Raw genomic sequence first — 24,451 nt, 5'->3', positions numbered from 1 at the left:
CTTGAAAAGAGGAAAAAAAAAAAAAAACAACTCTGAAGAAGGAAAAAAAATGCTTAACACAAATATTTCTGTGAACCTGTAAATAGAGGAGGTGATGCTTTTTTCAGGATAGGCATTTGCCTTTTAAAATGGGTTTGCTGTCTTACACAATACATCTGTAGCCCAAGATTTAACAGCACATGCAGCGTGCTTTTTGTAATTGCTTGTAACCCAGTTCCCTGCTTTGCTCTTTTTTGGACCTCCTGGTGCTGGTATATATATATATTTATTTTTTTTTTTCCCCCATATCTTCTGTACCTCAGAGGTAGTGGGAATCAAATGTAACAACCCAGATTTGGAGATTACGACCGAAAAAGCAGAAAGAAAAGGGGCTGCTCTTGCTCCTACAAAAGTGTTTCCCATCTACGTAACCAGTTCCAGCAGTGGTTGAGGCAGATTGTTTTTACAATACTTAGATCATAAAATAAGCAGTTCCATAATCTCTAAAGTCTTTTAACTGCTGCTTTATGAGAAATTAAAAGTGCTGTAAAAATTATATTTAAAATTTCATTCAACTCCCAATTTTTTGGTCAGCCCACTCCTGGGGGCAGTCAATAAGAAACACAGATGTCTCTGCCGGTTTGAGGAGTCCTCCAGCCCAACAGCAAGCGTGCCAAAATGTACCGATACGGGTCCCGGCGCAGCCATTCACCACCTCCTTCTTGGCCGCGTTATCTGGCTCTGAGGATTTTCTCACGCGGAAATCCCGTTATTTGTGCAAGACGCCAGGGTTTGCCCACCATGCCAGAGGACTCCTCTCCCTTGAGCACAGGCTGTTTGCACTGTGCAAACAGCTGCCTGATGTTCTTCCAACCTGCAGCCTCTCAGGGGTTAGCATGTGCAGCGCTGGAGGTGAGCACGGCGTTTTCGAGGACAAACTCCCTGATTTTAGATCATTGCACTGAGTGCTTGCTGGTATCCATCCTGCTGCAATGCACCAGCAAAAGCTTGTATTTGGGGGGAGAAAAGGAGACATTGCAATGAATGGAGGAAAAGGTTTGAGCAGACTTATTTTTTTTTATTATATAATGGCTCACAGCCTCATTCAGGTGCCTCTCTGCTACTCAGATGTGTGGTTAAAAAGGAAAGATCCGTGTTTAAAAGAAATTAAGGCTGCAGATCCTCCTGAGATACAGGGCTTGCACGTAGGCTTGTGTTACTGCAGCTGGTGGTTCTGTGCTGGCTGATGTGGTGGTAGCCGTGTGCGTGTGAGCTCCTTACCCGTGGTGAGAGCCAGTGAGGAGGACCTATATTAGCGCATGATGAAAAACAAAGCTACATCGTGTGTGTCCTGGGTTGTGATGGTGTGAAAGGACTATGGCTGTGATTCAGATGGTTGGTAGGAACTCCCTATGCTGCAATATGAGAGTTGTAGGAGTTTGCAGGCTGGGATGATGGTGGTCAATGATGGTACATGGATGGCGGAAGAAGCTGATGGAGCAGCAGGGAAGAGGCACGCCAGGTAGCGGGTTAGTTTCCCATCTGTCTTGCAGTGCCTGAAGGCAATGTCCTCTAAGCCGGGGGTTTCCAATCTTTGTTTTGGAGCCAAGCCCTCGTTTGGAAAATTGGCCATCTTCCACCTGTTCTGGCTCTGGCGCCTGCTGTGCCCTGGGGCACTCACTGCGGCACAACTCCTTCACCATGGGCTGGGACTGCTGTTCCTCTGCCTCCCGCTGCTAGGAGGTCTGAGACAAAGTCTCACAGAGGTCTTCTCCATGGCCCGCTCTAGGCATGCTCTGCTCCATGGCAAGGCTGCTTTCCTTCCCCGTATTTTCTTGCCCAAATTGCAGCTCATTGTAGCACTCGATAACGCTTTGTTGTGCATGTCAGGAATAAACACAGCTCCTTCCCTTGAGTTTCCTCCATATGACTGGCTTGGGGTCATGCATTGGTACTGCATCCCGAAACTTCACAACCTGGAATGGGGCTGAGCAGCAAGAAAAAAAGCAAAAGGGTGCTGAGCTTCAAGAGTGTGCAGGTGTATTTAGTGTACGAGCACATGACTGAACCAAATAACAGATTTTGGCAGCTTAGAAAGTTGCTACCTGTTGATTAAAGTGCCATTGATGTCCTGGACTGTCAAAGGTTGAGCACAGTTTGCATGAGCAGCCTGCATGGATGGCTTGAAAGAACGCCTTTATGTTGTGGAGCAAGCAGGTCATGATGCCCATATGAGCAAGTAGTTCATCTCATCCCTGGGAACTTGCAGACCCCTTGTTTGCCCCATGCTTTGCCCAGGCCTGCCTGTTGCTCACCATGATGGTGACCTGCACTGTTCCCTCAGAGGATGAGGGGAGCGGATCACTTCCTTCCCTCCCATGTCTTCACCAGTCAAAACTCAGCCCTCCTTAGGAACCAAAACTTTGCGTTTTCCCGCTGTTGAAATGGAGTGGGGTGATTTGTATTGACAGCAGAGCTGTCTTCCAAGCACTGCTGTACGTGCTTTCTGAAACGGGAAGGGTAAATTATTGGTGCGCCGAGTGACAGAGGGCATGGAAGTGGGAGCCTCCGGTCCACAGCTGCTGTGCCACTTTCCTACACTTAGATTTATCCTCCCTTATTTTTCCCTGAATTTGTTCCCCTGGGCATATCATTAATTTATTTAGTGCTTCCTTCATTTCCCTCAGCTGACCTTTCTTAGAGGTTGCAAAGTACTTGCAGCGGCAAAGAAAATGATGCCTGATGAATTAGTGCATATAAATATGCATGGAGGAGAAGCGCATGACTCCCCTTCAATGAGCTATCAAAAACGTGTCCTTTTTGTTTAGATGCTGATAGGATGTATCGGGACAATGCTCTCTACTTTGGCGTAATACTTAAGTGGCTTTTGCAAGTCTGACTCAGGCAAATCCTGGGAGTTTGCATGATGTCAGAGAGAAATGTTCTTCCATTATACATTGCCCCTGAATTGAGACCTCCTGCTTGCCTCTGCCATCTCTAACCATCAGCCGATTTTTGCCTTATATTCACCCTTCATCTGTCCTATAATCCATCACCTGGTCTCCTTCAGCATTGTAGCTTTAGTATTTCTCTCTCTATTTTCCTTCTCCTCTGTCTCCGTTGTAAACTTCTTGCTAATCCCATGGTGTCCTCTCAGCCTCTCCTGTCCTTTTGTCTCCAACCTCTGCTACAACATTTTGGATATCCTCCATCTCCGACACCTTCCTGTGTTCTCCTTTGTTACCAGGATACCCACTGATATTTATTTATCCATTCTTCTAGTCCTTTGCAAGTCTAGGAAGAGAAGAAGCCTCCGTCCACATCTGATTTTGTTTAAACAATTTTAACAGTGCGTAGTTACTCAGCTCTGCACCCACCTGCCCTTCCCCACCCATCATGAACACACACTATTGAGGCTTGGCAACCTTTGCAGCTCAAACAAGCTAATGGTGAGATGTGCACATTCCACTTTTCCTAATATTAGTATTTTAATGGAGCTGAGACCTTCACATCTGCTATGAGATATCCACTGTACATCTTGGGTTTTGGGTTTGGTTACATGCATAGATCTGTAACTTGATTCTGTAGACCTGTCCTACAGATTGTCAGGGACCAAATTTCTTAGCACAGACCTTGGGCAACTTATTCTGAAGAGCTTTCTTTTCTTCTACTTGGAAACGTTTAGTGGTCCATCAGTGAGGAGTTCCTCCCTGGGGCTGTGGATGCTCCTCAGCCCTGTCTGCAGACCATCATGGCCCGTGGGACCACTCGTCTCTACACAGTAACAGGGCTCCAGGCTCATCTTTGTCATCTCATCAAATGACAAGAGAGAGGTAGAAATTTTTATGTAATCTGACCCAGTTCGGTATATTTTGGATAACTCCTCCCTCTCCCCACAGCTCTCTAGAATACCCCAGATGGGGATGAGCTTTGATAATTTGGCCTTTAACAGGGAACAGCTTCACAGCAGGGCTGTGTGAGAATGGTGTGTGTATAAGCTCAGTATGAAAATCGTGATCTTCTCTCTGTTCCTCTTGCCTCAATTCCCACCCATCATTTCTCACCCTTTTTTCCCTTTGCAAGCTTCTCCAGAGTCCACGCAGAGATTTGTTCTTCAGCTTGAGTGTCCTCGAGGTGTCATTTTGTGCCTCTGGGTAAGGTGCAGGAGGTCCTGTCGCTTGGCTTTTCTGAAATAGTCTTCCAAGGGTTTGTCTCAGAAAGATGACTTTGAGACCTACGTTCGTCGCTGGGGTGTTTGTTTCCCCAAATGCAAAATCCTGTTCATAACTGATGCAACCATAAGCAGATTGTCCAGGTTCCCCTTGCCAGGAGCTACTCTAACCTCGATCCTGCAGGTCTGCTGTCATGAATTCTGGTGGTGTCATGTAATTCAGAGAAAATCTTAACCTCAAAATGACGTTTTTGAGGAACGAAGTCGCCAGCTGTGTTTATTTGAACCACACAATACATGTAAGACTCTGTCCCTGTGCGCATAGCCGTGTACAGTATACAAAAAGAGATTCCCCCGTTCTGTATAATTAATTTACAGTGGATGTCTCTTTTCTGGTGTACGTTTGAACTCTTTATTCTTTGTTCATTGTAAAGGGCTTAACGGTTCCTGTTCCTTGATTCTTTCATCGGTGAAATGTTTTGGAAGAGAGGTTAGAGTCCCCCTGTGACCTGCCCTGGGTGGCCCAAGCCTGTAGACCTTGCAAAGACATTACTTTTTTGGCCTGAACACAAGTCTCTCAAACCTTTAGCCTGGCTAAATGCTTTGTACAAACAGCCGCATACTGATCTGCTCTATTCTCTTGTGATTTTCTGCTCAAGGGGCTGTACTGTAGGTGGCTTGCTATGTTTGCCACTTGCCTTGGTAGTGGAGACAGTACAATAAACGAATCCGACAGTACTGAGGCCAGCACTGTGCTTGGTTGTTCCGAGAAAATTATCCTGAAATCTGGTTGAAGAGATTAAAACCAAGAAGAACTGGCTGTGTCTTTCCTCTAAAGCTCTGTTCTCCTCTTTGTTTCTTTTTTTCTTTAAGACTTTGTTCATTCCTCCTTCAAAATAGGTTTGTGGCATTGGTATGTAAAATGTGACCTACGATTACAGAAGGTACGGCTATTTTTATAACCATGGGGTGAAGCATTGCATTCATTACTCTTTGGGCTTCTTACAGCCAAGTGCTGTAGCAGCTTTCTTCTGGTGTCTGAGCTGTATTCTTGCTCTCATTTCTTCTGTAATACAAATAATATGGTCTCATATGCCCTTTCACTTCTTGAATGTCAAGTGCATTGTTAATGCAATAGAGACTGCAGTCTGTTGTATTGATGAGAATTACTGTTCAAGGAAATGTTGGTTCAGTGCGCTACCGTTGTTGTACTGTGCAGCGTTAAAGGATGGTGTCACTCCATAACTCTCACAGCCTTCCTCTCAGACGGTTCCTTAGTAAGAGACTGCTAAAGGTGAGCTGCTAACTAGCCACCATGTCTTGGGATGAAATCTGTCTTGGGTTGCTGGTGAGCAGATGACAGTAGTGATAAATTCACGAGTCTTGTGAAAACATTCAAGACCCAGTCACAGGCATTTTCTCATGAGAATTTGAAATTCATGCTTTCGGGAAGATCTTAAATTTCACAACTCCATCTGTGCTTCTAAATCGATTCCTAGCAGCTGTGAAGCCCTTAAATCCAAAATAGAAATTTTCTTTCATTACAGTCCTTTCAGGGTTTCTGTTTTTCAGCGTTTCTCCAAATATAATCAGTAACATGATGTGTCCCCATCCTTGGAGGGTAGGACATAGCAGTTCAGACAGTTTGTTGAGTACCTCAACCCAGGGACGTCTGTGACATTGAGTCATCCAGGGCAGTTTCATCCCTTGAGAGGATGCTCAAACGCTGTTTCTCGCATCTCAAAGTTTTTAGCTTCTCAGGTACGTGCTTTTCCAAAGTGGGGGTGGTTTAGAATTGATGTGGCTTTTGGGATAATTTTTCCAGATGAGACAGTGGGGTGTACAGCGAATGTGTAAAGATGATTTATGCCTTGCAGATCAGAGTCAGAAAGCTTGTGTTAGTCCTCCCTTGTGTGTGTGCTGGCACAGGCAAGCTATAGTCAAATTTTACAGCAAACGTACATTAAAATGCCTTTACAGTTAAAATTAATTAAAACAGTTTTTGAGGGTTAAATATAAACTCACTTTGGACTATTTACAGCCTGAATATTGCAGCATTGGTCAGTGAAGCTGGCTAGAAACTGAGCAGCTCCTGTCTCTGTCCAGTCTTGTCCTGGACAAATATGGCAAAGTCCATAGGCACAACGATGGGTGGTTTCTTCTGGCTTTGATTTATGCTTTTCCTATCCAAAATCTAAATGTGAACAGTCATGTACGTACTTTCTCTTTTTATTTTTTATTATTCGTTTCTAGTATTAACGTTGGATAAAAATAATGGGTTTACAGCCATGTTTGCTATTGTCCTGCAGGAGTTGTCACTTGAGTGATCACTGCAAAGATGAGTGATCGTTTCAATCTTAGAGCTCCTCTGACATCTGAAAATATTAAAAAGCAAAGCCGTGGATGTCTGAAACCTGGCTGCTGTGCGCCTGGAGGTACCTGTGTCTGTACTGAAGGATGTTATCCATCCCAAGATTTTAATGGAAGGTGGAGCCGGAAAGCTGACACATGATCCCTCTTTGGTTTCCAGAAATGACGCAGTTGAGGAACAGGGCTGAGTCCCGATGTCTAATTCATTAGTATGTTCTCATTAGAGCCACAGAGACTGCTCATACGACTGGGCTGCTATAGGAAGTCCTTAAAAATAGGACTGTGATGATTTGTTTTCCTTCTTTTGTGACATTCACTTGACAATGAGATAACTTTTGGAAAGAGAAGCATTCAAGGAGAAGACAATCTGTCATGAAATGACTCTGTTTCGTGTTTAAGGACAGGACAGGCTTTGTCCTTTAGTACCTCTGTGGAATCATGGAGACAGAAGGCAAAATCCTCCTTCCTTTTTCCTTAATCCTCAGCTTTTGTGGAGCTGCAGAAGCTGTTTTGGGGGTTCTTGTATAGTAAAGAACAGAATAGTTGGGTGATAATGGGCCATACATAACTTAAAAATCTGTAGGTTCATGTATATTTTCCCTCCCTTCTTCCTTTCTGCCATCATGCTCGGTTGCATCTCAGGAAAACATTTTGTTTTAGCATGCGGCATCTCCAGTGTCTACAGGAGCAACAAAATTCAGCCAGAGGCAGAAGCTCCCTCTTGAGTCTTTCATGATGTTGAATTGTGGCTTCACAAATTAGGTCCCCTCAGTGATGAAAAGTTGCACGGAGAGCAGAGATAAAGCTGTTACTTTTCTAGCTAAAGAGGTGAAAATTAAGTGAAGTTGGGCAAAATCAACCCAAGGCGTATCTTCAAAAGGCACATTTGAGTATGTGCTGTTGTTGGCTTCATGAGCACTACCAAGTAAAAGCTGTTAAATGACATGGAAGAGCTAAGGTCCTCTAACGTGAATTTGCTCAAGTCCCCCTCAATGGTTTTGGATTTGGTTTAAATAATGGATTAGAAGAAAAATAAATGACTGAAGTATGAAATTTTGGCCAGATTAAACTGGAAGGAGGTGAACGTGGCCTTGGAAATATTCTCTTCACTTTAGAAGCTAATGTTATTCACTTGTCAGATGTCTTCATCCAACATAAATAAATACGCCACATAATGGCCGCGATTCTTCCCATTTGGTGTGACTGTACACTGGCAATAGTGCGCCATACCAGATAATGCAAATAATCTGCTGCCGAATAATTAATGATGCGGCTGGGCATATTTTTTTGATGAATGCTTATGGAGCCTGGTGACAGGCGTGAAATTAGAAAATTCCTTCAGCGCCCTAAAATATAAATAGCTTTCGGAACTGAAAAGAGTTTCACAGCTGAAGATTTTATTGTGTTGAGAGGAAAAACTTTTCCACCCCCATCCCCCCCTTTCTTCTCGGCAAGTTGTTTGTCCATTCACAAAACAAATACTCTGAAGCCCAGTACGGCTCATGGGAATAAATTTCAGGTCGAATTAGTACAGTTTCCTTGCTGTCAGGACGGTGGAATTAATGGTGTTTTGATGACACGAATTTTGAAGGGCGAACAAAGACGCTGAAGGGAGGGAGACATGACTCCTTAGAAGCGCGGTCCTCCTCTCCCCCAGCCTCTCTTGTCTTCCCTGTCATCCGTCTGCCAATCTCCCTGTCCATGGTTAGTTAAAGGCGCTTTTTATCCTCTTTTCTTTCCCACAGAGTTTGCCAGATCCGGCCCAGTGCCTGGGTTCCAAGGGGACACGCTGCAGTTGGCCTTCATCGACTTGAGACAAGTAAGTCTTTGTGTTTTTGTTTTTTGTTTTTCTTTTAAGATGTGTGACTGAAGACCATCAGGTCTTAAGGAAAAGGAGAGGAGGGGAAACGGCGTCGGTGATTTACGCCAGAGACCTATATTTCCCCCCCTCCTCCTCCCTGCGCTCGAAGCCACCTCCTTATTGAGCACTCTGGGGTCCTGGAGATGATGGAGGTGAAAAGGGCTGGTGGTACGGGGGCAAGAAAGAAAGCCATGCCTGACCCTGGCCAAAGGGGTCCATTGTGCTCCTGTTGGCTTCTGCAGATGTGGCAAAAAGATAACTCTTCGACTCTCCCGGCTGACGCCAAGCAGGTGGTGCTAACAGAGAGAGCAGTGATGCAGAGACCGCCCGCCTTGAGGACTTTTGTTCACAGATAATGCCCACAGAGGCGTTTTGCGAGGGTGAAGGAATTTGCATTCGGGCTTGTGTGGGGAGGGTATGCCTGTGTGCGCGCCCGTTTGTGTCCGTCTTTGGCTCAGCAACCCCCTCCTCGGTCCCCTCTTCCGCAGATGGTCCCCAGCCATGAATGACAAAGTGGCTGTTGGGGAAGATGATTGGGGAAGGCTCCACCCATCGGTGCCCACCTCTCGAGGGGGCCCCGTCAGAGCCAAGTTGACCATAGCAGGTACTGAGGCATTTGTGGGGCTTGGCAAGCCAATTTAGGGAAAAGGGCCATTCTAGCAAGTCATTTGTTTGGGGTAGAAATGGGCATTATTGATATACTAGGCTGGGGGGAAAAAGTGAGGTGGTCCTGTCATCTCTTGGCACTGAAGATGGATGAGTTGGATAGAAAGTCTGAATGAAGTAAGACTCAATGACTGATGCTTCTCTCCTATTAAAACAATCTTTTTTTGTCTGTTAAACCCCCCTGGCTTTGTCCCTCCTGCCATCATGATGCAGTGCCTCTTGTTTTCAGGGTTGACGTAGCTTGCATTCTGAAAACTTTCGGGTGCCGAGGGTATTTCTTAAATCTGCATAATCCCTTGTATCGATGATCTCCAGACCACTGGGGCTCTGATTCATGCTTGAGCCGCTTTTAACCCATAAGGGTTTGAGAACTTCTCTGAATCCAGTTGATGTGCAGGGAGCAATCAGTCATCCCATGACACTTATGTGGAGCAGGAATAAGTTTAATAACGTTGAGATGCCATGCGTCTGCTTTTTGGACTTGGGCCTGCCAGTAACTGCCAGATTTGTTTGCAAAATGGTCAAAATAGCTACATGAGAAAGGTATCACCGCTACGCGTTGACACTTTTATCTTCATTAGCTTCTTGGCACTTTATTGACTGCCGTACACAACGTGCTCACAACCTCCTGGGTATAAGGAAATGTGGAGTCTTTGGTCCTTTTCCAAGCACGAAGACATGAATGCAGGGATTTTGAAGAGGAAAGCTGTGGCTATTTGAAGAATGAAATGCCTTAAAAATGCTCGGTAAGGTTTAGCTGGTCTGAGCCAGTGCATTAGCAGTGAAATGTTTGTATGGTTCATAAGTGCAAAAAGCAGCCAAATGAATTCAGCTCGGGTGGGGAAAAAGCTGAATAGTAGTCCTCTACAAGTGTTCCTCCTCTGTCAAATGTTCTTCTTTGTACACAGCGTTTTCTTCTTTCTTTTGGATGGTAGTCCCACCTTTTTTCTTGCATTTAAAAATAATAGCTTTTCTGAATGTTGCAAGGAGAAAGGGCAGAGCTGTGGCCTGTTAGGTTTCAGGTGAGGACAGGCTGTCCTAAATCATCTTCTGGATAACAGGGATGCTTGTTGATCCCATGTATTGTATGGATAATGGACAACATCTCATTGCTCCAGGTAGAGGATAATCCACCTATCACTGGCTTGTTGAGATTGGCAATATTGTGCAAAGAGGAGATACTTCCCAGCTCCATTGATCCTGTCGATGACCTAATCCCATGATATTAATGTGTCACCAAAGTCCATCTGTGTGGAGCTCTGTTGGCTATCGCAGCTCTCCAGTGCTCCAACCACCATGGGGCTTCTTGTTCTTCTGCAGCTCCAGCTGCAGGGCCTGGGAGCAGGGGATAGCTGGAAGGGTGGATGGATGAAGGCACAGCAAAGAGAGGTCTTTAATTTGTTCTTCAACTTGTTTTTAATTTGTTGGTTTGGGACATTGCATTCTTTTTCTTTTAAGCTGCTAAACGTTAACAGAATCTGGACTTAAAGCTATGAACGGGGAAAAGATACCACCTGAAAGTGTATGTGTTTCTGTCTGTTTTCCTTCGCCTGGGAAGGAGCACCGGCGTAGCCAGTGAAAAGGTATTTCCAACCTGAAATCCAGACAAGCTTCTCAAAATGTTAAAAGTAATTTCAGGCTTATATTTCGGGTAGATTTATACTTACTGTCAATTAGTTTGGCTTTGCACAAGCAGGCAGAAGCAGTCTGGCTTGGTTACGTAGGGAGGAAAATGACTGGGCAAAAAATGCACCAACTAAGTGTGTTTCAGTACTGGCTGTTACAGAGCAATTGTAGATTTTGAGAGAGAAAATTTTCAAAGTAATGTGGGATGATTAAGTTTAAGGGAATGACCAAAAGAAATTCTTAGTACAATAAAATATAAAATGGTAGAAAAATGTAGTGATTTGGTTTGTGTCTTGAGTACAGATCCTTGTAGTGGAAAACAAGCCCTGTAAAAATGTCACTGTCTAGGAGCATCAGAGTCCTCCTTGTACAGTGCAGCAGACTCAAATATAAGATCTCTCTGTACATTGAAAGCCTTATTTTCCCCTTGCGCTCTCGGAAATTGGGAGCAATTCCATCACTGTATGGTAAAGAGAAAAAAGTCAAGCCCAGAGAATCAAAATTGCTATTCTGAGTAGACAGTAAGTTAAAAAGTGACTTTTCTTCCCATCCCAGGACAATTCTAAATCCATAAATACCTTTAATGAAGTGATAAACTAAACCAAGTCGCATCTCAAATCCTGCTGTAAGAGCCCTTTTATAACAAGTGTCTGACAGTGATACTCAAATATTTAAGGCTTTACAAGGAAGCAATAGTTACTTTTCTCCCATAAGGTTTAAAAATTGCTCTTACGCACTTAGTGCTATATGTTAGAAATCTGAAATAAATTTAGTTCCATAAATAACCTTGCTAAAATATGAAAGGTGCCGAAATAGTTCAGTTTTCTGAATCTTTCTTTCAAAAGTGACTTGGGCACTTCTGTCCAAATACCGTTGAATGTCCAAATACCGCTGAACATCTCCAGGAGACTTCAAATCAGCCCTGAGCCTGCACATGCAATAAGTTCACTGTTCTCTCTGCAGCTTCTGGCCAGCTGGAAATGTTTTAGCTTTTAATTTTCATGGGTTTATTATAAGAAAGTTGGTTGAAGTGGAAGGTTTTATGTTTGTCTGTGAAGTCGCTGCAATCCACAGCCATGCTGATCTCTCCTAGAAGCCAGATAGACACTCGTGGCTGCCCGCCAAGGAAAATCTGTCTCCAGCACTCGAAGAATTTCAGTCTGGGCTCTAGCAAGGGAACGGCCTCGATGGATTAGAGCTCCTTACTCTTGGCCTCTCTGTCTGTCCAGCGAATTATAAATCCTGTGTGTTGAATTTCCTCTGCAAGTACAAACCTCAGCATCGAGAGAGATTTAGAGAAAGGCAGGCAGGAGCCTGTCTTTCTGGAGGCACACATACGTGCAGGGAAGGATCCATTCTTCTGCTCCACCATTTTTCTGTTTAAATTAATGGTTGTAACTTGAAGGTGGTTATGAATTTGAGCATCAACCTTCACACGCCATGAGTGAGGTTAAGACAGGCAAGTGCTATCATTGGGTGCGGAACAGCTTTTCTGCTTCCCACTTGTCCAATAGCAAACTTTTTATGCATATTTATACTGTGTTCAAAATCCAGTTGTGGTTATTGTGGGTATGTGTTGGATGCGGGCCAGCTGAGTAATGAGAGGTCTCCCTCTGATGCGTTAATTTTACCTCTGATAGAGATGCTTAATAAAATAGTGTTCCTCTCAGGAACACAATTCCCTTCCATCCCTAATCTGTGCCCGGTTCTTCCTTTCATACAGGTTACCTATCTCTTCTGCATTGTTTGCATAGTTATTGGAGAGGTCTTTTTCTTCATTTAGAAGATGAAATACGAAGTTAGGCAGGAACCTTTAGCCATATGAAATGTGCAATTGTTCTACCTTTGTGTCTATCTTAATTTCCCACAATGATTTCTGAACCTTCTGGCCCATTTTAGCCGTATGTGTTTGGTGAGCTTCAAAGGTATAACAGCCCTACGCATCTTTCTGAAAATACAAGCCAAGATAGAGGAGAAAAGCTGCAGTGTGAATTCATCCCTTAGCCTTGAGAGAGACCCACGGGGAAACCTGCATTTCTTGGTTCTGTGCTTGGTTTAAGGAACCACCTGCTCCATTGTAGGGAACAGCAAACTGTGAGGTTACGTTGAGAGATACAGTAATGCTGGCATTCGTGGATATCTGGCGTAGCTTCTAATCAAATCATCAGGTGATAGACAGATAAGGTTTTTAAAACTCCATCTGACTTGGTTGTTGACTGCTTAAAGGCACTTGAGGCTTGGACTTGTGCAAGGTGAGCCTGTATCAACTGAGATGTAGCCCTGTCTCCTACTGCTACCGCGTTGTCCAGGGCTTCCATACCCAACTCCAGGAATGGTGGCTGAGGGGAAGCCCTTGCAAATTTGGGCTGAAGGGCCAAGACCGCATGGGTCTGTGCCTTGACATGACACTGCAAGGCTTTGGCCATCTCTCTACTCTGTTACCTGAGTAGGAAGATGAAAATAGTCCCTCCAAGAGCTCCAAGGTAGCACCCAGGACAGCATGCAAGTTCATTCCCACCAGGCAGAAAGCCCTGGGTTGTTGTGTTTTTTAATTTGTTTCTGTATTTTGCAGTTAAACGTGGTTTCCCTGCCCTGCAAAATCTAATGAGATATCTGAGGAGCAATGCGAAACAAGGTGTTGGGTGAGCCTTGGAGCCGGTCCTGAGCCTGCTGAGAGAGGGACTGCCAGTGCCATGAGTGTGCAGTGGTGTGGAGAGAGGCTTGTTACATGTGAAACTGGTTTGGCTTATTTTACGCCACTTGTTTTGCTGGTAGATGCAACAGAAGTTGAAAATCGTATTAGAGGGAGGATCAAATAAGTTAACTATCTTGGCAAGATGTCTCCTCTTCACATGTACTTGCTTGTGTCTTTGAAGCACAGGTTTCTGTTGTAAGAGAAGTTGCAGACAGAGTAGCTGCAGTGTTAATCATTGGATGCAGTAAGGCAGAGATGAAAAGGTGACTCATGGGCTTCAGCTCATCTACTTCCTTATCACTTGCTATTTTCCATAACCAAGTTTTTCTGTAGACTGGCTCACTGTCCCACTACCTTGCCTGTCTTCAGCCTCATGGTTCACCTGGCTCTCCCAAACGCCCGTTGCACTGCTCTGGGAAAGACCGCAGCATGGGGGATCTATGTACTATCTTTTTTGAGAAGCACTCTTGTAAGTTTTAGTTTCTGGTCATCTTTAGTGTTTAATGGTCTTTGCAGGGGGACTTTCACCATAGGAAGACAACATTTATGTTTTACATCTTACTTAACTTGCATTCTCTCCTCTCCTTTTAACTGTATCCCTTTACTCTCGTGTTTACTTTGTATCCTGTCCTTGCTTAATAGTGCTTGCTTTAATTATTTAGCTGTTGCTACGTGGCCTCTGCACATTCTCCTCTCCATCTCAGCAATCTGAAGCCCTTCGCTGGCTATTGAGAATGGTCCTGCATGCCCTGCCCGCAGCTGTCTCCCAAGCAGCGTCAAGTGAAATGTTGAATTCTATTAATCTTTCATTGCAAATGTCATCTTCTTGTGCACTAAGGAAACAAGAGGTGTGAAGACACATGTTGCAGTTGCAGCCTTAATTCTTAATTACCTGGCAATGATGGGTTTGAGCTAGTTTTATCATTATCCTTAAATATAGGTTTTTGCTGTTAAGATTGTATCTACAGGCTGTTAATTACTTTTTTTGCTCCTCTCAGAGTTCCTTCCACTGATGGGTATCTTTTGGGTAGTACATCCACCATTATTAATCATGTTCATTATGGTAGTGCCTACAGGCCAACTAACAACTGCCCATTTTGCTGGGTTTTGTGCAAACATGAAGACCTGAAGAGTCTAAACAGATGATGGAGACCAGAAAAGACAGGTCAAATGTGTCTAACTTACGGCCAAACGCATTACTGACAATTAAGTGGTATTTTGTTTCCTGACACCTGTGAATGTGATAGATGCTTTTCTAGGCATCCAGAAGCCATATCCAACTCAGCTTCCCAGAAGTGGAGATATTATCGCCTTCATCCTCTGTCACACCTCTTTACTTCCATGGGCCCAAATTATGCTGTTTTTTCTAAATGCCAAATTGCGGGGAAACAAATTTCAAAGGTGTAGTCTGGTGTTAATTTATGGTGGACTTCAGTGGTGTCTGGGCCACTCTGGCATCATGCTGAGTTTCCTCGCAAAAGTTATCTGCATGGGGTAATACAATAATTTTGTTAACAAAAAGACTTGTATATTAGCTTTCTGTATCAAAAAATAGTGCCTGGATTTGTTTTCTGAATCCATATTTGGAATGAAGTTACCTTTGAAAATGTTTGCTGTAATCACTTGGTGGAAAGTAACAGTTTGCGTAAAGTCATAGATTTATTAAGGCCCATTTAAAACCTTATGACATTCATATACTGGTATTGTATCAGTTGTTTACTCTTTGGATGGTGGAGCTGGACATACCCTTCAGTTCAGGTTAGAAACCTGGCTATGATGAGAACACAGTACCTGTTTTGCCTGTGAACAAGGTGTGCCCGAGGCCCCCCAGCAGATGAATTTCACATGAGGATGTAGGACCTACTTTCATGTTACCCCTTGTGCTTCAAATGCCCTTTTGATCTCCGTTAGTTAAGGTATTTAGGTGTCTCCATCCATCTATCTCCCACCCCATGTCTCCCTAGGAAACTTGGAAGAAGTGAAGAAATAGAAAGACAAGATGGAGTGAATGACTTTAACAAAAAACAACCAAAATCAACAAACAAAACTCTTCAGATGTTTAATGAGGGGCCTTTTTTGCCTTGTTTCATGCTCTTAATATCACCTGATACTTCTACGTTGATGTTAACACCATTCTTTTTAACTCCTGTTGGTAACATCAGAGCAAGGTGCTTTCTCTTTTCCGGAAACCATTTGGACCTTAATTAAAAGCTGTCTCAGAGCAGTTGTGACACATCTAAGAAGTAGCAAGAAGTGAGTTTGAAGTAAGAAGTTTGCAAGCTGTGTTGGAACCTCCTAAATGTCAGGCTGGACTCCAGTGCATGGGCATGCTCTCTCAGGCATCTTGCACCTCTGGTGGTGGTCAACTTACCCAGAGTACTCATTGGGAAAGGTGCTCCATGTTGGAGACCTATCACGGATGACAGATAGAGGCATTTTTTCTCCACTCCAATGCATCTTTAGGCAAATGCCAACGGAGATGTGTTCAGACATGGATTGTCAGGCAGGCATTGCCCAGGGAGCTGCACAGGAATCCCCCGGGCTGCGGCTAACCCAATGCACCAGGAAGGACATTCCAGGGTCTTGGCCAAACCACTGTGTTTCTTGCTTGTTAGGCTCAGGGTATGGTTTTTTTAGTGCCCCAAAACCAACAGTATTTGAAAAGGGCACATTAAGTAGTTTATTTATTTTTAAATCAGTGTTAACAGCCTGACTCACAAAGGAAAGATGCTTCAAAGTTTGTGCTGAAAATCCAAGCTGCTGCTTGCTGTGCTCTGCAGAAAGGGGATGCGGAGAGGGAAAGACACACAAAGGCATGAGCTCAGAGCAGATTTAGAGCCTTAACTCTGATTTTTCTTGCTTTGGTGGGTTTAAGCTAGTCTTCATATTACTTTAAACATAGCCTTTCGTAGTTCAATTATATTAAAATCACACAGATCCCTAGTTCGTTTGGCTGCTCGGACTCGGTCAGAATCCATCACTCTTGATCCAGGAAGGATGTTTTGGCATGGTGAGGAATTAAAAGTGCCTGGATGCTCCCCAGAGCCTTCAAACAAAAAAAAAAAAATCAAGAGTGCAAACATATTCTGTTAGCACTTCTCTTACGCGGAGAGCGCTGCCTGGGTTTCTTTCGTTAGGGCATGGCAATTGAAATTGTGGAGTCTGTCGACACTTTACAGACTGGAACAATAAAAACAAACAAACAATCAAATCCTCTTTCATTGGGAGATTTTTGGGCTAGACAAAGGAAATAAAGGGAGGAAATGAGGAATTTGAAAGAGAGAAATAGACTTTTCTACCTCATGGGTGGATGTTAAATTCCTCAAGATGTCATGTAAACAGGTCACCGGGCTTGTTTAGATGTTGAAATCAGGAGATGGCGGGGCGGGAGATTCTTGTTCTCACCTTAATCTATGCTTTAGGCTGACCCTTGGGGTTTGCTTGGGAATGATTGGGCTTTTCGCACTGTGGCCACCCGTAGGTTTAGTTCCATATGCCACATGCAGCTGTGTCCATCTGCTGAAGTTAACACAGAAATTACATTTTTCTTTCCAAGGTTGTGTGCTGAGAGCAATTCAGTAAAACATTATGCTATCACTCATTATTCCTTTCCATATTCTTTTTTTCATGTATATTTTATGGTAAAACAAGCAGTGCATCACTCAGACAGGAGTCCATGAAGAATCTCAGCAGAAGGGGACCCTGCACTGGAATGGGAACACCTTTTAGTTGGATTTTATTCCTCTAAGACTCAACTGCAGACCCTGCCTTCTCCTGAGCACCCTCAGCTCTGGCTGCTCATGGTCCGTCCACCCTGGAGCAGGTTGCTGTTACTTCAGGCGTCTGCTGCGGGGCATGAACAGCAGGAGCTGGCCCGTGCTGGTGGGAGGAGAGATCTCCACCCCACTGTGCCCTCTAATTGCAGGAGGCTGTGAGACAGTCATATGACCGGGGACACAGACACCACTGGAGTTATAAGGCCCACTTTCACCTTTAACCTGCTGATTAAGGCAGGATTGACAGGGAATAGAGAGGGCCAGAGGTGGTTGCCCTTCACCTCAACATCCCCGCCTGTGAAACCGAATCCACTCTGGTGATCTGTGTGTGCTTGGGAGCTGTCACTCTTGAGCTGCTGAGGAAGAGCCGTTCATAAAGAAGCCTTTATGGAGCTGCCTTTCACAACATCCTAGCTTCACCTTATGCAGCGTGGGGTTTTTTTTCCCCTCGAGAGCTCCTGTTGCTGCTGTGTAAGTGGAGAGTCGCTTGGCTCAGCTGCTGGGTCTCCCTGGAATGTGTCAGCTGGACCTCGGTGGGTGGTAAAGTCAGTTTCGCAGAGCAGTCTTGTCTTTGAAGTTGTAGGGGAACAGTATTGCAATGCAACCGTGTAATTCTTCTCCTTGGGATCTCTCAAGTACAGCTGGATTGCTGGGTTGTCATTTCAGAGCCAAGGAAACTTAAGCTCTTGAAAAGTCTATTGTAATATTTTGCCAGTCAAGCAGTCAACTTTCTGAAATAGCACGCGCAAATCAAAAAGCCACCAGTGGCGTGGTGAACATTTGGGGAAAGTAAGCAAGACAGGACTACTGGTGCTTTTGTCCATCAAGATGACTTCAGTTGCAAGGCGGTTGTTTGAGAAGCTTTCGGTACCCTGAACCCTGCAGGAATGAGCTATTAATTGCCTCTTAGACAGCCAGTCCCAGAGCAGTCTGTTGTCAGACTCTCCCATTGATTTTTTCCATTTGATTTAAAGAGTACACATATTGACTAGCATTTATGTAGTGTTGTACACATGGATTAAGAGGTTAATAAATGGGAAAAGGTTTGTGAGGAAAGACAGTGACTGTGATGTGCAAGAGCCCTGTAAAGGAGAGAAGACAGAGGAGAGGGAACTTGACCTCTTCATGCTTCAAGCTGAAGCAGTGGAGAGCAGGTGCAGGAATGACAGTGGTACTGGAGCTTTGGAAGAAAACAGCAGAGAGGAGATATGTGCACCAAATAAGATGAGAGTTGGGATCCTCAGGATTGTGGTTTAAGATTACTTTAATGTTATATTTCAGCCAATGATTCCTTCTCGAAGCTTGGTCCCTTGACGTTAATGTACTGCCCATCTCACACAAAAGCATCAGTCCTTTGCAGTTGTCATTTTTATTGATGAATTGACAGCAAGGTGGCACTATATAGCAAGGAACATCACAGTATGATTTATTTCAACTTTTCTATTAGTTTCCCCTCATCTTATGATAAAAATAGTAAATTGCATTCCTATAGGTTTTGTTGCTTCCAGGGCACGTGTGTTTGTTTTTAAACACAGTGCAATAGTTGTTGCTGTTAGACGTATAAATGGGTTATTTTATAGGTTGGTTTTATTAGGAGAGTTTACAAATTGATCTGGTGATAGTGGGAAGTTTTGTGCTTTTGCTGTAAATCGGTGCTTCAGTGTTTAAGTGCAGATGTCCTCTAGAATAGGAGGAAAGCGGTACAGATGTTTAAATGTTGATGTCTGCTGCTGTTGTAGAAGCCCAGAGGTATCCTTGGTGTCCAAGAGAGACAGGTAGATGGGACACAGGCATTCAAGAGAGATGTGCCTTGCTACAGTAGCAGTTGGTGCATGCCCTTCACCAGATACCTCTGTTTAGGACCTGAACTGCTTTGTGTGACTGATGGTTGGTTTATCAGATGCATGTCAACATCTGTTGCGGTGACAAAATTGAGCTTTGAGGTAACAGCTCTGCTACTAGTAGAAGTAATGGAAGATGAGGTGGCTTTTGTTTTAGTTCATGACTGGTTGTGTTCCAGGGGTATGTGCTAATGCAGTTTCAGTTTCTTAAATGTACCTGTGTAATTTTGGGGAGCCAGGAGTTGGGAACGTGGTCTCCAGAAGGCAGTTCTTTTTGGGGATAAGAGGAAATGGCCTCAAGTTGCACCAGGCAAGGTTTACATTGGATATTAGGAAAAATTTCTTCACAAAAAGGGTTGTCAAGCACTGAGATGGGCTGCCCAGGGAAATGGTTGAGTCACCATCCCTGGAAGTATTTAAAAGACATGTAGACGTGGTGCTTAGGGACATGGTTTAGTGGTGGACCTGGTAGTGTTAGGTTAATGGTTGGACTCTGTGATCTTCAGGGTCTTTTCCAACCTAATTAATTCTATGATTCTTCGCACCCAGTGTTAAAGTGAACAAACCAGAAATATTCTTGGTTGACTTTCTAGCTTTCAGGTTGACTTTGCATTCCTGCCCATTAGTAAAACGAACACTTAATCTCATAAACGTAATAAACTTCACCAAAGCATCAGATATTTAACAAGCATTAGAAATCCAGTGTGCAATTTTGACTAAATAGTAGAATAAGTACCCTTATTATTGCCTATTTTTATACGTATCCAAAACAATGTGTGGCTTCCAAGGTGGTTTGTGACATCAGCAGAGTGCTAAGAGGGCTCTGTGTGCTACAATACATACGGAGGAAGAGAGCAATTAGGCTAATGGTCTTTAATTGATAAAGATTGCGGTGGTCTGACCACCAGCGCAGAGGAGTGGCCGTTTTCTGCCGTGGGGCTTGTTGGAGGATCTGGCTGAAGGTGAAATCAGTCTAACACACATAGAGATTTTGCACCTGGGCCTAAGATCAAGTATGAAGACTGAACAAAGTGAGGACAGGTTTCTTTTGGACTGGGAGGACCTCCTGAACTTTCAGGACTGTCCAGGCAATGCAGAGAAGAGTAAACAAGGGTGAGAGGAATAGTACATCTGTGTATGTGGGCAATGTAAGTGGCCCACCGAGGAGTTTCTGCTTTGCAGGAGAGTTTGTTGATTGTGCTCTGTTCACAGTGCATCACTTGTTGGTTGCAGTAACACCTGGGATGAGGTGAAGCTGAGTAGCTGAACTCCATTTTGCAGGCTTTACCCTTTCTCCGGTGAGAGGGTTTGATGTATCTCCAAGGACTGTTGAGGTTTCAGCTGAGATGATTTTTCCTCTGTAAATGATTGTGGAATCCCTATGGCTTCTGATGGGTCCAAGCAGAAAACGTGCATCTCACTTGGCTCCGTTGAGGTTAAGCAATGGAAGAATCATGAAGTCTTCTCCTCCACCTCCTCCTCCCTTTGAATTGCTAATGGCAAGATGCGAACGCCTTTCAGACAATGTATCTACAAAGCCTTCTGCAGGAGGCCCTTCCAATGCACACAGAGAGGGTGGTTGATGCCCCTCTTGTCAAAAAAACTCACGTGTTTTATAATAACCTCTGACTCTTCCGCACCAAAAAGCAGAAAAGTCTTGCTGCTTCCCACAGGGATGAGGAATGGGGTGGTTTCCACAGTGGGATACGTCTTCCTGTGCTTGCAGACAGGTCAACCCCAAAAGTGGAGGAAGAGACGTGAGGGGAAGGGATGCATATGACTCCAGACAGTGTTTATTGTTTTAAACTGTAATCTGTTCATTTAGTGCCTGTTATTACTGGATGCTTTAACACGTTCTTAGGCACCATGTCTGCACTGGTGGGGCTGTTTCGAGATGCCAGACAGGTTTATGCTGCAAAGACCCATCACCAGCTTACGGTTATGTTTTCACATGGTTCTCTTGGATAATCCCTCGCTCTTTCTAATAAATCTAACAAAGTGCAGCATTTATTCAGGTCATGTGCTCATGCATATTAATCTCTTCAGCCGGCTTCTCCTTCATTCATTTAAATTCTCCTTCGCTATCAGGGCCCGCCAAAGGCAGTTCCCTCGGGGATGTATTTTCGTGTAACAGCTAGCTGGCGTCAAGTCTCGCCGATCGATACTGTGCATACTTTCAGCGTTTAAATTACCACCATGGTCTGTTGGTCTTGGCTTAGGCAAAAGAATCCCGGTGATGAAATGACACTCGATCTGGAGTTTGCCAGATAGTGTAAACAAGCACATTAGTTGGACCGGATAGGCATGATAATTGCAGAGTGAGGCTGTTGCTTGAATGGATCCATTAAAGTTGGCTTCAGGGAGCTGCATCATCCTTTTAGATTGCTGCAAAGAAAGGACCGAAAAAAGAAATAGTCATGGCTGGAAGATCTTGCTGCAGAAGAGTGAAGCACCAAATTTATTCTTAACTCTTTGTTGCTGAGCTTGTGCTGCTTGCTGGTGCTGCTTGCGGGGTGCAATTCAGGGTGTTGGATTGCTTGGGGACCCACTTTTTTTGTGCTTCATGTTGTAGGAGAGCTGTGGTTAAACGTGGTTAAATGGGGCTGTCGCTATTGAGCAATCGCATGCTGCAGAAAACGGGTAGAGTTTTATGTTGTCCTATTCCAGGCATCAGATCCTTCATTGATCCCATCAGAGAGGAGAAGCATCCACGTTCTTCCTTCTCCAGAGCAGTTCTGACTGTTTGCAGAGGGCAGGCGTGAACATTTTACTTGCTTTAAGAATTTTCATGCTTTGGAGCCAAGTGAGTACCAGAAATGCTGCAATTTGGATGGGAGGTCCCTGGCAAAAGCAGTGCATGGCATGAATTTGGAAAGGTCTGTCAGAGGAGTGATGGGCAGATCCTGATGTTTGTTTCCTGGTGCCTCCTCACGTTAGTTGAGAAACAGCTTTGCCATGGGGAAGAAGGTTTTCAGGAGATGTTTGAGTTTGGTTTAAGAGCTGGTCCAGAGCTCTTAAAAAAAAAAATATACTGTAATACTAGATGTTAGCTGGCCCAACTTGTGCTTACTGGGTAATCTGCTGGGATGGCGACGGTTGGATTCTGTGTGTCACCAAGAGCCTTCATCTTGCTTGAGCAAACCCTGAGTTCATTAAATCAGGTAATTTAGCTCTGTGACTCGGTTCTTGTCATATTTGATTAATTGCTCAGCTGCGGTGGTTGGCCAGTCAAAGTTTGGGCCATGGCTTGGTTTGATCAGATAGAGGTTTCAGAGCTTTCATTTCTGGTGTGTAGTTGGGAGTTTCGTGGCATTTGGGATGAGACGTCTTGTAAGCAGTAGATTTGTTTAATTTGTGTGATTTTATTATTTTTTTGTAGCTTCCCATGAACTGTCTGGTTCTGTCTCCCCTGGTGGGTGCTGGGCTGGGTGGGGCTGGGAGTTCCCAGCATTGGAAATTCAGGCTGTCCTGGGTGGATGCATGCATCTTTGAATTTTACTTAAAGTGTGTTTATGTTTTGAGCATGGGCTGGAGCACCCTGATATGCTGAATAACATAAAAAAAAAAAAAAAAAGTCTGGCTTTTGTATTACGTGGTGTCAGACAGACAGACAGAGAAGGAGCAATAGGTGTGTACCACGCCAAGACTCACTTGGCATCCCCTCATCCTCCTGTTCACAGCAGTCACATCTGCCCAAGTGGAAGAGTAAATACTCATCCGATCTAATCACGTTAAATGTTCCAGAGTGTAATACCTTAATTTGGTTGCTGACATGAGGGCTGATGGGGAAATGATGTGGTAATCAGGAATGACAGCGATGGTAGATAGGAATCTTTTGTTTCAAAGATTAAGCGAACCTGAGTAGATAGTCTTGTTGGGTGTGCCCCGTAACCAGAAATAGTCCTCACATGCTGACTCAGATCACAAAGCCAGTCATGAAAGTTGAGTCTTTCTGCAAATGGCTTGACTTGTTCTCATCTAAACCTGTTATTGGCCTCTGGAAAATCCAGTCCAAGGTCAGAGGCATCTACAGTTGGACTCGATGGTCTTAAAGATCTTTTCTAACCTAAATGATTCTATGATTTTATGATTCTATGTAGTATTAAGTTGTTGTGAGTACACTATAAAGAAAAAAGCAACAAAACATATAATGCATCTTTTCTTCTTTCTTGTGGCAACTTGGAAACAAAGCATACAAAGTCTATTACTGCTCTGCTCCTCTTAATGTTTAAAATCTGGAGGGGGGAGGGAATCCTCCCTGGAATGCACACCCGATGCAGAATTGCATTTCAAAAGTGTTTGAAAACAATCGCTTCTGCAGGAGTAGGAGCTAATTTGAACAGCCAGTTCTGTCCTTGAGATGTACATTCCAGGATGCCAAAGAAAAATAGCAGGCTGGAATTTGGTTCATGTTTGAGGTTAGTTTGAAAGGAGTCCGGCGCTTTTATTGAGGGTGGTTTTATATAGCAGCTCTCAGTGGAAACAGTTTGTCTTTTATATTTTTAGGTTAAGGGATTTCTTTAAGGTCAACCTGAGTTCACACAATTTTCTCTTCTGCCTTGATGAAGGTAGGCATTATTATTTGAAATGACTGGGGTCCAAGCTCGCTGTATAACCTCTTGGGCACGTTATTCTATATGGTTGTGGAAGCAGGTTGATAGAATGAATGTGCACATGTCATTTCCCAGTTTGTGGAAAAATTGTTTCCATTTTATCCCCTCGAACGGGTGGAAGTTTTCTGTGAGCATCAACTGGCATCCTAGACACTCATTGCCTTGAAGAGGAGCATTGCTCATGGACTTAATTGCAGACTCTATAATTTTAGGGCATTTAAATATCCCTCTGCCTTTTAGCCACTTGCAACTTTCTCTGAAGGCAGAGGAAGCCTTCAGCACAAATTTCTCTCCAGTAGCATATTTTTCCTATAGATTATCCTTTAATATACATTATGAGAATATTCTGCTCTCGTAAAGAGATAGTACAGCATGTGTGGGTCTGTATGCATAAATATATATGAAGTTACAAAGTTTTCCAAGAGGAAAAGATGATGTAATGGACTGTGGAAGTAATATTTTTTTTATTCTTTCTCTCATCCGATCGCACTTAAGATATAAATAGTGGAAAAAGGCACAGACCCATTGAAATGTAAACCACTCCAGTAAAGCTCCCCCATCGCTGCATGCTGGGTTCAGGCAGCAAGCGGCATCCATCGGTGGTTTCCAGCACATTAGCGGCAACGTGTGGAGCCATCTCTCATGGCTTGGAGGTGTCAAACCGATTCAGCAGTTCATTAGGCAAGGCCAGAACAAAAAAATAGTCTAGAAAATCAGTGTATAGATGGGAGAAGGGGATACTGAAGAGCTGGAGGAATCACAGTCTGTGCCGTGCTGTAATTTACGGAGTCATTTGCCATTGCACCCTGTCGTGTGGTCAGAGCAGTTCATTTACCACCTCTGCAAGGGAATT

At 44.0% G+C, this 24,451-nt stretch overlaps 1 protein-coding gene across 4 annotated transcripts in view; it reads left to right on the top strand.

Annotated features, from left to right (window-relative positions):
* EXOC6B (exocyst complex component 6B) overlaps positions 1 to 24,451 on the top strand; it is a 313,881-nt gene that overhangs the window by 232,703 nt on the left and 56,727 nt on the right. For all 4 annotated transcript variants that reach the window (XM_063337243.1, XM_063337242.1, XM_063337241.1 and 1 more), the window contains one exon: positions 8,266 to 8,339. In XM_063337243.1, coding sequence (XP_063193313.1) covers positions 8,266 to 8,339 — 74 coding nt within the window. The remainder of the gene's footprint in view (positions 1 to 8,265; positions 8,340 to 24,451) is intronic.

The sequence above is a fragment of the Chroicocephalus ridibundus genome, chromosome 5 (assembly GCF_963924245.1).
Source record: "Chroicocephalus ridibundus chromosome 5, bChrRid1.1, whole genome shotgun sequence".
Lineage (NCBI taxonomy): Eukaryota > Metazoa > Chordata > Aves > Charadriiformes > Laridae > Chroicocephalus > Chroicocephalus ridibundus.
The sequence above is the reverse complement of the archived record's forward strand: the minus strand, read 5'-3'. Positions and strand labels throughout refer to the sequence as shown.